The sequence below is a fragment of the Scatophagus argus genome, chromosome 2 (genome assembly GCF_020382885.2).
Source record: "Scatophagus argus isolate fScaArg1 chromosome 2, fScaArg1.pri, whole genome shotgun sequence".
Classification (NCBI taxonomy): domain Eukaryota; kingdom Metazoa; phylum Chordata; class Actinopteri; family Scatophagidae; genus Scatophagus; species Scatophagus argus.
Genome location: NC_058494.1, coordinates 14,392,927 through 14,406,929, shown reverse-complemented (window position 1 = coordinate 14,406,929; position 14,003 = coordinate 14,392,927). Strand labels below are relative to the sequence as shown.

At 39.6% G+C, this 14,003-nt stretch overlaps 2 protein-coding genes across 7 annotated transcripts; one reads left to right on the top strand and one right to left on the bottom strand.

Annotated features, from left to right (window-relative positions):
• Window positions 1-666: 666 nt before the first annotated feature.
• emp1 (epithelial membrane protein 1) lies at window positions 667-5,448 on the top strand. Its single transcript, XM_046412048.1, has 5 exons — window positions 667-794; window positions 1,694-1,784; window positions 2,063-2,162; window positions 2,389-2,529; window positions 3,635-5,448. The coding sequence occupies exons 2-5, from the start codon at window positions 1,710-1,712 to the stop codon at window positions 3,793-3,795; spliced, it is 477 nt and encodes a 158-aa protein (XP_046268004.1). The 5' UTR covers window positions 667-794; window positions 1,694-1,709; the 3' UTR covers window positions 3,796-5,448.
• LOC124071454 (40-kDa huntingtin-associated protein-like) lies at window positions 5,112-13,701 on the bottom strand. Of its 6 annotated transcripts, XM_046412030.1 has the most exons (17): window positions 13,518-13,698; window positions 12,906-13,175; window positions 11,525-11,646; window positions 10,987-11,100; window positions 10,745-10,855; window positions 9,748-10,660; window positions 9,285-9,331; window positions 9,085-9,157; window positions 8,159-8,318; window positions 7,857-7,925; window positions 7,627-7,747; window positions 7,419-7,511; window positions 7,096-7,160; window positions 6,561-6,642; window positions 6,369-6,415; window positions 5,969-6,024; window positions 5,112-5,845 (listed from the first exon to the last, which is right to left on the bottom strand). In XM_046412030.1, exons 6-17 carry the CDS (start codon window positions 9,804-9,806, stop codon window positions 5,764-5,766), a joined length of 954 nt encoding a protein of 317 aa, XP_046267986.1. In that variant the 5' UTR covers window positions 9,807-10,660; window positions 10,745-10,855; window positions 10,987-11,100; window positions 11,525-11,646; window positions 12,906-13,175; window positions 13,518-13,698; the 3' UTR covers window positions 5,112-5,763. The 6 variants fall into 6 exon arrangements, with proteins under 6 accessions (XP_046267986.1, XP_046267977.1, XP_046267991.1 ...); XM_046412021.1 differs by having other exon boundaries at window positions 10,987-11,646; XM_046412035.1 differs by having other exon boundaries at window positions 10,987-11,646; window positions 13,111-13,175.
• Between the last annotated feature and the right edge of the window lie 302 nt (window positions 13,702-14,003).

Sequence of the window (14,003 nt, the reverse complement as noted above, 5' to 3'; positions counted from 1 at the left end):
GAGGCCAGCCCATGTCCTGTTTGCAGTCATGTCATGACGTGTTACTGACAGTGAGAACAGAATCAGAAAACACAATTTTTATTGATTTATGTTGACTTTAATTTCGCTCTCTTGCACTGATCCATGTCGCGTCTACTTGAGCCAATATTTCATCTCACTTTTTGCCTGTTTGAAAATGTGTTTCAGTCACCATAACCGATTTTGGAAAGAGGAAGATTGTGTCTGGAGCACTGCTGTCTATATCACCTCTTCATGTCCCATATTTGGAGAGGTATTTTAGTGTCTACAATGAATCGGTATGTGTGCCTGAAAGCGTGAGCAAGAGGTTCATTTTCACTGCCCTGCAAGACATGTTTATGTATGTTCAAAATTCACTGGGAAAACACAGTACAGCTGTTGTGGCTAGTTTGTCCAGAGGAGTGGACAGCCGGGTGAGAAGCTGAACTCAAAGACATCAGTTTGGCACAGCCTGTGGGGAAGGTATTTGAGGAATAAAAACAGAGCATGAAGCAACTAGAGGTGTTAAAATGTATATGACAATGAATGATTTCGGAGAATTTCCCACTCTTTACGCGCCGTTTAGAGAAGAAAGGGGCAACCTGAAGCGTTGTCTGGATGTTTCAATGAGGGGGAAATTTTTTAAAAAACTTTATGGGTGGGGCTTGGTGAGAGGAAAGAGGGGGAATGGAGAGGGAAAACAGTGTGGTGTGTGTGCTGAGGATTCAAAGCTGGGTGGGTCTACAGTGTTTCACATTCCCAAATAACTCCCGGGCTGTGCGTTAAAGCGCTTTCAGGTAACGTTTATCCACGTTGTTTCCGTTTTAAATCCTGTCTTATGGGGTACACAGTGTGAGGCGCATGATTTTTGAGCTCATTTATTGTGTAGAGTGCATATAAGGAAATTTAAGTGTGGGACAGATTTTCACCAGCGCTTTGAAGAACTGTGCGGGTGTGACTGTGAGCGCAAAAGAAGAAAAAAATTTAAAAGGTATTAAAAGGACGCGCGCTTTCAAACGCCGTGGACCAACATCGAGTCGATCACTCAAGAGTTTTTAAATCTGAGTATAAAAGTTAGAGGTGTGTTTGTTACTATTTTTCGTCGTGCCATTCTCGCGCTCTTTTCAAAGTTGTTGACTATAGTACAGGGCCTGTGTGTGTGTGTGTGTGTGTGTGTGTGTGTGTAACGGAGCAGCACCCATTTGGGAAATGCCCAAACACCGTCTAAACAAATGCGCCTTTCTTGCCGACGGAAACAGCCTAAAGCCGTGAGAAATGCGTCGTTAAGCAGACGACTAAGCATTTCTGGCCTCTACAAATGAATAGTAATTAATCCGTGCTGTCAAATCAGAGAAAATCCGCTTTTTAAATTCGTTTTCTTAAAGTTAGAAGATGTGAACCCAGAGATGAAATCGTTTGACAGCAGATGTGCGCGATTCAAAAATGTGTCTGTGTGCGAGACTTGTGGGTCGAGTTTGGGCTTGCATGCAACAGCTCCCCTCTACTCTGACAGTATTTTTTGCTGTCTGAGACAGTCTTCATTTGGGACAGCTGTGTGTGTGTCTGTGTGTGTGTGTGTGGGAGAGAGAGAGGGAGGACGAATGAATGCTTTCTCGTGTAAAAGCCAGTGTTACATAAGTATGTGTGTGGAAAATAAATAATGGTGTGCATCCTTCCTCCATTCGCCTCTTATCAGTTTTCAGAAGGCCACGATGTTGATGCTGGCTGGAATCGTTGTTCTGCACATCACCACCATCATCCTGCTGCTGGTGGCCACCATCGATAATGTTAGTGGATTTGTTTTTTCCCACTTCTCACTTAACCCATTTTGTAGGAGTTAACAAACGCCAACCAAAGGCTCCAGAGCTTCTTTTCAAAGTAAATCCAAACACCTAAAGCAGTATGTGTTTCACCTTACAGACTTTGACCAAGTCCTCACATAATATTAAAAAAAAATAGTTTAACTATTACTGGCCACAGCAAATCTGCAAAACGTTTATTAAATATGTCTTTGCATGTGCTGCAGTGTCATGTGTGCCTTTATGTTCTTGCTCTGTGTCTGCAGGCCTGGTGGATCACTGACACAGTGTCAGCTGACCTGTGGGGCAGGTGGGAGTTGACGGACACAGTCTGGCGTTACACCAACCTGAAAGACTACCCGGAGGGTAAAACCCCACATGTCCTTTAATGAGTTAGATTGGTGCTCTGACGGCTCAAGTTCATCTTGACTTGATCTGGCTGGAGATCGTTAGGATGTATTGGGATGTACAGTATTAATTTATGGATGTTTATAGTATTAACAGAGCAGTTATGATGTACATTGCCTTGTATGTGTGTTGTTGTTGCTGACTATCACTAACTGTGTGTTTTTTGGTCATCCTGATTTTGTAGAATATCTCCAGACGGTTCAGGCCACCTCAGTGCTGGCCTGTGTTTTTACCATTCTGGCCTTGTTTGTGTTTGTGGCGCAGCTGTTCACCCTGCCCAAAGGCCAGAGGTTCACTTTCACTGGCATTTTACAGCTAATCGCCTGTAAGTAACCCGTAGGCAAAGTCTGATCTGAAGATAGGAAAAATATTGATTTATTTGCTTGCTACCTATAGCTGAGATTAGTGCATTTCTGTAGGGGATGTGCGCTAAAAGTTTAACTGTAAAGGACAGTAACAGAGTGTTTTCACAGTTTTATTTCTGAGTAACAGTAAATAAAAGATCTTAGCTTCCATCAGAGCATGTTAAAATGTATTGATTTTCTCTCAGAGGAGGTGAGGCGCAGAGCAAACCACATTAGAGCTCTGTTTCGTTTCCTTCACGGGGCATTCGAGACAAAATCTATGCAGGCAGAGCTCAGCAGGCAGCAACATGTGTTTCTTCATGACATTGTTAGAACAAAAGTGGATGTAGATTCAGAAAGTCGGTGATTTTCACTCATGTGTGATCCAGGTTCAAGAGCGTGCAGGTTTTCAGTTTAACCAAAAACAACATAAACAACATCAGCTGGTTCGAGCTGTTGATCTGTAGACCTCAGACATGACTGAAAATCACTGTGATAAAGTCTGTCTGTCCATATCGTTGGATGGATCTTCTCCAACTTCAGTCTCTCAGTTTCAAATGTCACTCTGATGACTTTCTTGACATTTCTACCTATCTATATCTATACAGATAGATATTTTAGGGTAATAACTTATAATTTTATTCATGATTAACTTGATGATTATTTTTTCAACTTATCTTTTAATGATTTGTCAAGGAAATAATCATAAAACTGTGTAAGTTTACAATTAATTTACTATTTAATGTTCAAAAAGAACAGTTATTAATATTTCAGAGGATGGAATAGGGATTTTTTTTGGGGGGGGGGGGGGGGGGGGCATTTTGTACCAAAAATCCAGTTTAAATTTAAATTTATTTTCAATTAATTAAATTGAACCAATCAACTAATCGACTACTGGTTTCAGCTCTAGTGCTGATTGGTCTCCTCCATGTTGTGACTGAAGGTCATGTATGGGCAGTCTTTGGTACTGCTACTAGTGCATAACAGAGGTACAGAATAGACAGGATAAGGTGAAGTAACAGATTCTGACTTCTTAACTGCCTTGTCTGGGTGTATGTGACATTACTCCCATTTTGTGTCCCGCAGGTCTGTGTATAATGATAGCAGCCTCAATCTACACGGCCCAGCTCCACGCCAACGACACACAGGGAGGATACGGGCACTCCTATGTCCTGGCCTGGATTTCTTTTGTCCTAACCTTCCTCCTAGCAATCACCTACCTCATCCTGCGAAAGAAGAGCGAGTGAGAGGAGAAAAGGAATGAGGGCAGGCCTGGGATCATATTCCCAGCTTGTATTTGGGGAATGAAAGAATAGGATGCGTTTCACAATTTGGAGGGACAAAAAATGAAGACCGCTGATGTACATCTGCAGCCAGGGAAAATGGGAAAATAATGCTCAATTGCTAAGAGGAGCCATTTGTTTATATTTTGAATATTGCAAGTTGAAATAGAAATCATGCTTACATGACATAAAGGGCTGAACTGAATAGGCAGTGTGGGTTATGAAATGGTGGTTTTCATTAGGAGGGTGCAACCTCCACAAGTGCTTATTTCACAGCAGTATAACCATACAGTTTTTAATAAATCAATTATTTCCATTGTCTTTTAAAAGGTAGTTACATATAGATTTGGAAAATACCCATTAGCACTGTAAAGGAATAGTTCAACATTTTGAAAAATGTTAAATTCTTTCAGAGAGTTAGATGAGAAGATCAGTGCTACTCATATCTGTGTGCTAAATGTGAAGCTGAACCTGGGAGACATTTAGCTTAGCTTTGCATAAAGATTGGAAACAGCTAACAAATCTCTGCAGAGGTAATAAAATCCGCCTACATACTAGCACCTCTAAAGATCACTGGTAAACACATTCACAAGACTCAAACAGGTACTTGAAATCCTTTAAAGTATGTGAATTTTTAGGGGGAGGGGGGTGGGTAGGGGTTCAAGGCCTGGAGAGTTTTTGATATAGAATAGACATAAATAGATGGTGTCATTGAAATTACTTGAACTTATGTTTTGTGCAAAGCTAGAAATCGAAGTTCCTTTAATACTTATTGTGGGTAAATAGCTTGTGTTCTGCGGCCTGCAGTTGTGTCATTGTACAACGGTCACATGCATGCACTAGTGACTGAAGTGGAATGATGCAGGTTACAGCAAGAAAGTGAAAAAGAAAGCCAAGCAAACTTTCACGGATGACTGGAAAATACAAATTCCAGGACTCATGTTTACCATGCTAAAATGAATGAGATCTTCTCATCCAACTCTCAACAATAAAAAAAAGAATTAGTTCCAAAATATTCCTTTAAGGACCAAACAAAGTTGACCACGTGGGAGGAGGAAAGAGGAAGCCAAAGTCCTTTTGAGATGTAGTAGTTTGAAATATTCCTACTAGATTTAAGTATTTATCATCTTGTATTATCACGTTGTGAGGCTGACAGTTACTACTGCAGGTTTCAAGAGCTGAGGAGTGACAAAATACTGTAACTGTGAAGGTACGGCATGTTGGCAGAACTACAGCATTCCTGCTGCAGTACTTGAACAATCAGGAAAGACAAGCCTTAATTTACAGTACATGTAGTTTTAATCGTCCATCATTATTTTACAACTGAAGTATAGTGTATCCTGTTTTTAACCTATGTACATTGTAACCATTATATTTTTGTAACATTTTGTATTGAGTGTTTTGTTTTAACCGTGTTTTATTTTTTGTCTGTAGTTGGCTGCTATCATAAGAAAAGTACATGCAATTTGTACAAGTGAACATAAAGTGAACCAGGGACGGAGGACAATGGCGTTTCATATCACCATATTTCATAACTATGCAACAGAAGGTTTTGTTTGTAATCGCCTTGGAATTTAAGCCATGTCATTTATTAATAAAAACTAATTATCTCACAGAGCCTTCATGTTTCTGTTTAACTAATGTAAATACAACAAAATCCAAAACGGTCACTATCACATAATAAATATGTATAAATTGGTAGCCCTCAAGTAAGAGCACAAGAATTCATTTAAATTTAGTCTTAACTTAGCATCCTGGGAAAAAAAAAACAAAACACAGAACTTGAAAATGTTAAAGGATTTTCACTGATTTCTAAATCTGTGTGACGCTTTGTTCTGAAACTTCTTCAGGTCTTAAAACAGACCCAGTCAGATACAGGAATGTTCCATTTTATAAAGTATTGTTCCCAGAGGAAGTAAAAACTGGACGGCACTAGATGCCTTGTCCAGATGGTGTGATGCGCTCCTGAACCACCAGGTGGAGAAGATGATTTTGCTCAGCAGTCAGAAATGGCCTGAGGGTGAAAAAAAACACACACACACAAACATGTAAAAACACTAAAGGTCAGACTGAGACACAGAAAAATTACTGCTCTGTGACAACCACAAGATGGACATTAACATTTCTGAATGCTCACCATAGCTCTGTCTGAAGAGACTTAAGGGACTCCGTGTCTTTCTCCTGACACGCCATCTGTAAAACAGATTTGCTGTTACATGCTACTCAGATAAAACCATGACTTCAGATTCAGATGACCTTCACAAGTTCTCAGCATCGTATCAGAGTTTATATTCTCTTACAAATCAATCCGATTTGTCCCAGTCAGACAGACAACTATAAGACACAAGTACAAGTCTACAGACACTGACACAGCTGCAAAAAAACAAAAAAAATCATTCCATTGGCAAAGGAAGGCAAACTCCAGCACATTTATCACAGTCACATGAAGGCCACAAAGACCATCACTTTTCCTGTATGAGTCAGGAAGGATCAGGAAATCCTGTGAACTGTACAAGTATGTGGATGATGAAACTCACCACTACTGACTGCAGGAGCAGGAAAACGTTCTCAGGCAGGAAGGTCACTGAAGGAGAGGGTAAGAGCCATGTTTACACCACTTCAAATAAATGTCACTCACAGGATTCATGATACAATTTCTGTTCTCGGTGAAAAGCGAGTGTATACAATTTATAGGTTTTTTTGCTCTGTAACAGTTCAGGAGCAGTCACCTTGGCTGTGAGGGTCAAAAGATTCCCATGCGTATCTCTCCAGGGTCTGAGCATGTTCTGGCAAGAGCTTCTGAGGAGGAGGCTGTACAGAAAAACAGAAAGGTTGGACCTTTAAAATCAGTGAGTTATGTACAGATGCGGGATAAATAATCAATGTTGTGCTACATTATCAATACTCTAAGCAGTAATGTATCGCTGTATTGCTGCTGCGGAGGTGGTTCTTTCTATGCTTAAAATTTAATTGTTCTGCTTTCTGGCAGTCCACTCGCTTGAACTCTGATTTCTGTTTGACACTGAAATACTGGAACATATTCATAATGCTGTGTATCTGTGGTAAAAATAGAACAGGATGTACAATGTTTCACTACAACAAAAATACAACTTTTCATAAGTGAGAAACACAGAACTTCCATAACTGAGGGTGTATCTGCCAATTAAGTTAAAAAACAAACAAACAAACAAAAAAAAACAACACAGTTTTGTGTTGTTGCTGTTTTTGCATAAGCTTGACTTTATATAGAAACAGCATGCTTACCTCAAGCAACATCAGCAGCAGTACTCTGGAGATTTCGCATTTTGCCAAAATATCCAGAAATGCACCTTTTAACAGAAAAATTTAGATACAGAAGAGTCAGTATAATCAGATAAATGATGACACACTGCCTTAAAACACTGATCCTGGTTTCCTGTTCTTTAGTTTGTTTAAATGTCAAGATTTGGATCTCAGCATAATAAAAAGTTCTTATCCCTACATTTTTTGGTTTTGGACATACTGAATTCAGCCTCCGTTTCGAAAAATCTGGAGATTCACCAATACATAAGATTATGTGAAGCAGGAAGATAAATGCAGAGCCTCACCAACAGGGGTACTGGTGCCTGGTAGCTGCAGCCCTCTTTCCTGGCACATGAGCTGCATCTCCGTGAACACTGACAAAGCACCGTCGTAGTCACCTGAACAAAAAAAAACATGAGACTTGCAAGCTCAAAATGCAGAAAATCAAATCATAAATGCACATAGTACACACAACAGCCGCATGTCAGATGTAAAGAGACCGACTGAACTCACGGGTGAGGATTTTACATGTGGCCATTTCTCCCATTGACAGCAGAGCTTCAATTGGTGTTTGTGTCTGCAACTCTGCCGCCCTCTGGTAGTGAACAATAGCCTCTCCTGGTCTGTTCATCTCCTGTTGAAACCAAAGAAGGAGCTGACATCAGTATGTCAATCCAATTACAGTTTATCAGTTCTATATAAATTTAGAATAATGTATCTTGTAGGACAGTTTGAAGTTGTACCTTGAGCGCATTGCCAAGTTCAAGGCACAAACTGGCTGCCATTACAGACTGGTTCATCTCAATGTACACCTGTAACCCATTTGAACATCATCATTATCTTAATGTCTCTATTAAAATGTTCAAACAATACAAGTAATGTACACCATAATTATTCTGTGAACTCTTAACCTGTTTATACTTTCAACAAAAAAATACCTGCAGGGTACAAATGCTACAAACGTTTGATCAAATGTACCACTCCTTTCATTTCCCTGATAATACGCAACTAAACCTGTCATTAAAAACTAGGGCTCGTAGCATACCTTGATGGCAAAACTGTAGCAGTTGAGTGCAGCCTGAAGGTGCTCATCAAAGCCTGGGGCCTGCAGCGCTCTGTTCTCCTTCTCAGATGAGAGAAAGAGGCGGGCAGCATCAGTTAATGCCAGAGCCTCTCCAGGAGCGTTAAAAAGAGTCTGCTCACACCTGCAGTCAAAGCATTCAGGATGTGTAACAACAGCAGTTGCACTGTTAACAGTAAACACGTCATCACCTCTAATGATACAGGCTCCCTCTGGGCTAATTACCAACACCTCAGTCACCCTGTGGTGGTTTCTTGGGACATGAAAAACTACAGCAGAGCCATCGCTCACTGGACTGTGGACTGGACTGTTTATGAAGTGATCTGACTACTAAATCTTTGTATGTATGATGTAGTGAAATCTGTCCAAGCCCTTAAATCTGACGGATGTGTTACAAGTAACACTTACATGATTTTAAAAAACAGCAGTTATTTGAGGATGTGAGGAAACGTCAGGACTTTGTGTACACTACATGTACAAAACTACTGAAAATGAATTATTGTCAAACATCTCCTTCCAAAGCCATGGGAATTGTTAAACTGCGATAACAGCGTCCACTCTTCTGGGAAAGCTCTGCACAAACTTTTAAACTTGGCTTCAGGGATTTGCTCCCAGTCAGTCAGAATAACATTAATGAGGCTGGTCACTGATGCCGTGTGTTAAGCTAGTTAAGTTTTTAAAAAATGTGCCTTTATGGACATTGCCTTGAGCCAGGAGACAAGGACAGAAAATGGGCTTTCCCACATTGTTACCATTAAGATGCAAGCTGTTTGTGTGAAATGTCATTGTACTGTATGTTCTAGTATAACAATTTCCCTCAGTTTAAACCGAGACTTGACATTGAGATGCTTCAGGTCAATCTAAAGCAGCTAATGTAAAAGTCCACTCACCGAGCCATGGCCAGATTACAGAAGGCAGCATACTGAAGGCAGTCCTGCTGCTTCAGCTCTTTGGCTAACTGACCTGAAACACAGATAAAAAGAGGAAAATTAATGTGAAGAAACCTGCGAAAAAACATCTTTGACATCATGTAACTGTGGAAAGCCAGCGTTAGGTTACACTGGCTGTGCAGAGACTGACAGGCACTTACCAAACTGCTCACTCGCCTCAGCAACATTGGGCTTCCGGAGAAAGCGTCTGCGACAAAAGCACAACTTTCAATTTCCTAAATATCACAATTAGCTATATGGGATGCTAACGCTCAATCACTTGCTAAACAGCAATGACTGTGTGTTAAGCTAGCTAAAGTTACCGTTAGCTGACGAATAACGCAGCAACACATCAGTTACTACTTGCTACTTACACGAATTTAACAATTAACATATAGCAACATTATATGTAAAGTACGTTACATGCACAAAAGTGTGGGTTAAACAACCTCATGTGACACTGACAGCAATGACAGTGACAAGCTTAGCTTAGCTTAGTTAGCTTGAGCTATCTTAACAGCGCTAGCTATATAACGTATCTGTAGCATAATTGCCAAGTAACGTTACGGTAATCCGGATATACAGTACTATTTCCATTAGAAAAAAGTGAACTTAAAGCCTTACTTTTTCAGTTTATTCGACACAGCACGGTATCTCGCCAGAAAATCGCCCTCTGCAGCCATGATCAATGTAGCAAAATACAACAAACCAAACCAGGAAGTGTAACTGTTGTGGGCGTTCGTATTAGCTCGTAGATCGAAGAAAACACAATTTCATTGGTCATCGTATGTTTTAAAAAAAAAGCTTGTTAATTATCATAAAGGAAATGCCCATATAAGGACAGATGTCACAGAAAAGCAGAAATTTTGTGTTTTCTATATAGAAATCAGACTGTGAAGCGACAGGAACAGATTTACTTTTCTTTCGTCAGTGACAGCCAGAGATCAAAAGTGACTAATGTGATTTGTATAATTCGAACTTTCAATTTATACTTTTACTCCAATACACTTAAAAGCTATAGTTATTTATTTATTTTTTCAGATTCACAATCTCTAATTCGTTTTATACGCTAAATTAAACCTGCCAGCAGTAAATAAAGTGGGTGGAGTTAGATTCATGCCACCCAGCTACACCTTTAAAATGGTTACAAAATGCTGGTTGTTTTAACAATGCATCCCTAATAATTCTTCAGTAGAATAATACAGTATGATGACACAGTGATAGATGCCGTTTTCCTCCAAAGTGAGTACTTTTACAGATAATATTTTTATATTTTACTTTGTACATTTACATGTATTTTTTATTAGCATTATTAGCAATATATGTTTTTTTACATTGCTCGTTCTTCCTTTTAAAGAATCTAAACACCTTTTTAACCACTGATAAATAGTTGACAATGAACAGAAAAGCACACTGAGATCATCTCAGCTACTAATATAACCTCTCAATCTTCTGAAACTAGTTTATTTATGATTCAAAAATTCTCATAGACAGACTCAAACACATCTTCGTGCTGGGGTTGCTTGGTTTGCACCATCTGTGGAGGTAACAGAAGACGAGTCACTGCATGTTTTACACTGTATAACAGAAAATGTGAAAAAACCTGTAAGTTCATACTGACCGGAGTTTGAGGTTCCTTTGTCTTAGGTTTAGCTTTGATCTGCTCTGACTCTGTACCGGCAGCTGAACGATCCAACACATCATAAATGGACCTGGGCCGAGGCTCCAGACTCTGGGAAAATATTTCAGTTTACAAGAAATGTAAAGATGAACATGTGAATGTGAGGAACAAATATGAACTGTTACAATTTCATTCAAGAGAAATGTGCCTGTCCATGTACTGATAAGTAGAAAGGTGCTTACAGCATAGAAAGATGTGGACGGCGCTGTTACATCCACATCATCTTCCTTTGTCTCTTTCTTCTTCTTTTCTTCTTGCTTTCTCCTGTTTTGCTTTTGTTTTCTGCAGTGGTCTTTCTGAATGTGACAAAAAATCCAAAATGGACTAAGACACATGAGGATTTTCTTTTGGTGCAGAATTCTTGTGTCATGATGGGATTCAGAACTAACTGTCAAATACATGAATTGATTGGTGTAATTCTTTGCCTCTAATAATCTGGATAACAGGAAAGTCTTGAGTTATGAAAACAACATACTCATAGATCAGGCAACATTTAAAAATCAATTAAGTAAGGCCTAATTTCATTAACAATCTAGTGGCTGATTCATTTTGTGTTGACCAGTTAATGAGTAAGAAAAAGTTGGGGTTTATCTTCAACACTGCCTGTCAGTTTTATGTCCTTCATCACTCTGTGGCTTAAGTCTGTAACAAAACAATGTTCAATCTTTGAAACTGGCTGTTTCTTAAGTTCTGGGAGGCCATGAGAAGGGCACATCTTACCCAATGTCCTCTGAAGACATAGACTGAGCCCAACACACTGAAAACAAGCAGCAACCCTGTGAAGACGGTGACTGTGATCACTTCTGTATAATCCAAATTTTGGAGCTCCTGGTAGCCATAGTCTGGAAAACACAAACCAATCAATGTCAGACTGTGCCAGGAATGCATCACAAGTGGATGGCAGCTGGCAAGAAAGTCATCTGTTGCCTAAAATGTTTACGATTAATGGAGTTTTTTATATTTCAGGATAAATAGAATAGATACGTAGTCTGCTCCAGTGTTAATCCACTAATGGCTTTTACATATTGGTTACCAACTGGGGGTCACACCTCTACAAGCGGTCCCAGTTGTGAGTTGTTTTGTAAGGGATTTTGTAAAACAAAATTAAAACACAGAAGTTTCTCCAAAATTTTGTTTTTTGTTGTGAAATATGGGATATTGTCGCCATTTTAATGGGTTCTAAGTAGTTCAAAAAATGAACAAATTGCACAACATTTCTCTGCGGGCATTACAGCATGCACTATTTTGTTAGCAAATGATGTGTAAATAAGTGAACTGTAAGGGGGCCCAATTTTTGTGACTTTGTGTCAAGTAGAACTTTGTTTTTGACATACAGAAGAGAGATCTCAGGGGCTGATACACGTACACCCGCATTTGCACATTTGCTAAAGACTAAACTTCCTGTTCCACCACTACATCACTTTTTCAACAAGTGATCAAGTATTCTGCAGTCAGGCACATCATACAGCCAGCTGTTAGTAATCAGAAAAACTGTGAAGAATATATGATAAAGATATGAAGAATTTGTGACAGCTGTCATGTCTCATGTGATGGCAAAAAGAACATGTGAAATGTCCACAGACTGCTGGCAAAGTGGCTGCAAAACCACGATTGCTTTTATATTAACTTTTAATTGTATCTTGTATCTATCATCGTTTTGCTTATTAAGAGAATGCGTCGAACATGCAACACAACAAAAGCAGAAAATGGTGTGTATGTGCTCCTGTTCTTCTCTTCCTGCTTCGTGAATGTGGTCAGAGCTTCCAATTTCTCTTTAGATCCAATTGCTCAACATTCGACCCCTCACTTATTTCACATCAGTCTCATATGATCTTGTGGCCCATGCTGTCCCACAGTGCTTTGCAGCAGAAAATGAACAGTAGTGAACTCATGACACATTCGGTAGGTCTTCACTGTAAGGCAGTGAAAAAGGATCTAATGATAAAACATGAGATAAAGTCTCTCACCTTATTATGAACTCCAATTTGAAGATCAGACAAAACTGAAGAAATTCATCAAATCTTATTGTGACAACTTCACTGCCCTAACAATCCTTTTCATTTCCTTCTTTCATTCACATTCTCTTCTTTTTTGGACTCACCTCTCACTCGAAGAAACCAGTACACCTCGGATGTTTTATATTTGCAAGAGTACTCTCCTGAACTTGTCAGATTTTTCAGGTTCAGTGTCAGGTACAAGTCTTTTGGCTGGTCACTTGTGGCAGGGATTTCACAGCTGTATATCTGTGCAGGGGAGGGATCGGAGCATGTCAGGATGCCGCCACTTTCGTTTGCTGGGATCCTCACCTTACAATGAATGTTGAGTTCATCGCCTGCCAAGGCCACAAAGACTGTGCTTTCCAGGGATATTTCTGTGAGGGGACATAACATGGCAGGTAATGTTAGAGCTGAAATGATAAGTTGCTCAACAGAAAATTAACAGGTCAATCATTGTCAGTTATTAAGCATAAACATTTTCTGGTTCCAGCGTCTCAAACATGTTGATTAGCAGTTTTTCTCTCTTTCATATTATTATAAACTGAATCTTTTTAGGGGTTTAGACTGTTGGTTAGACAAAACAAAACAATCTGAATCTTATGAAGATGATCAGTAGTTGCTGCTGAAGAAATACATGTCCTTTTGGCTCCCAACAGTCCTAAAGTAACATTACTGATAAGTACATCATCAGTCAAAATATAGTTTGGATGTCTTACTTGGTGTTTCCTTTCCTGAGTATACAGAGGAGAAGAAAAACACAAATATCCAAGTCCACATGGCCGAAAGATGCCAAAACTGTTGAGCCTCCATGTTGTGATTTTTGGGAGTTTTGCGTTGCTGTTTATGGTCTCCTTCACTGTGGTTATTCTACCTATCTGGTCGCTGTTTCTCAGTTTTATTGGTACATAAACTGCAGAGTTGGGTTTCCTGTTTCTGTCACTTCCTCAAAATGTTACTTTTCTGTTTTTGTGGGCACTGACTCACTGGGGACAATGAATTAAGGGGCCAGCACATTCATGAAAAAAAGCATTTACAATTCTGTTTGATATGTGGCATTTAACATTAAAAAGCCTGAGAGCGAAGGCAGATCCATGACGAGGATGAAACCGTACACAGTCAGCCTTTAGCTTGCTTGCGCTAAGAAGGAGTATTTTTGGTTGCATTACTTTCTTGCGTCAGCCTCAAGATGTGAAGTGAAGTGC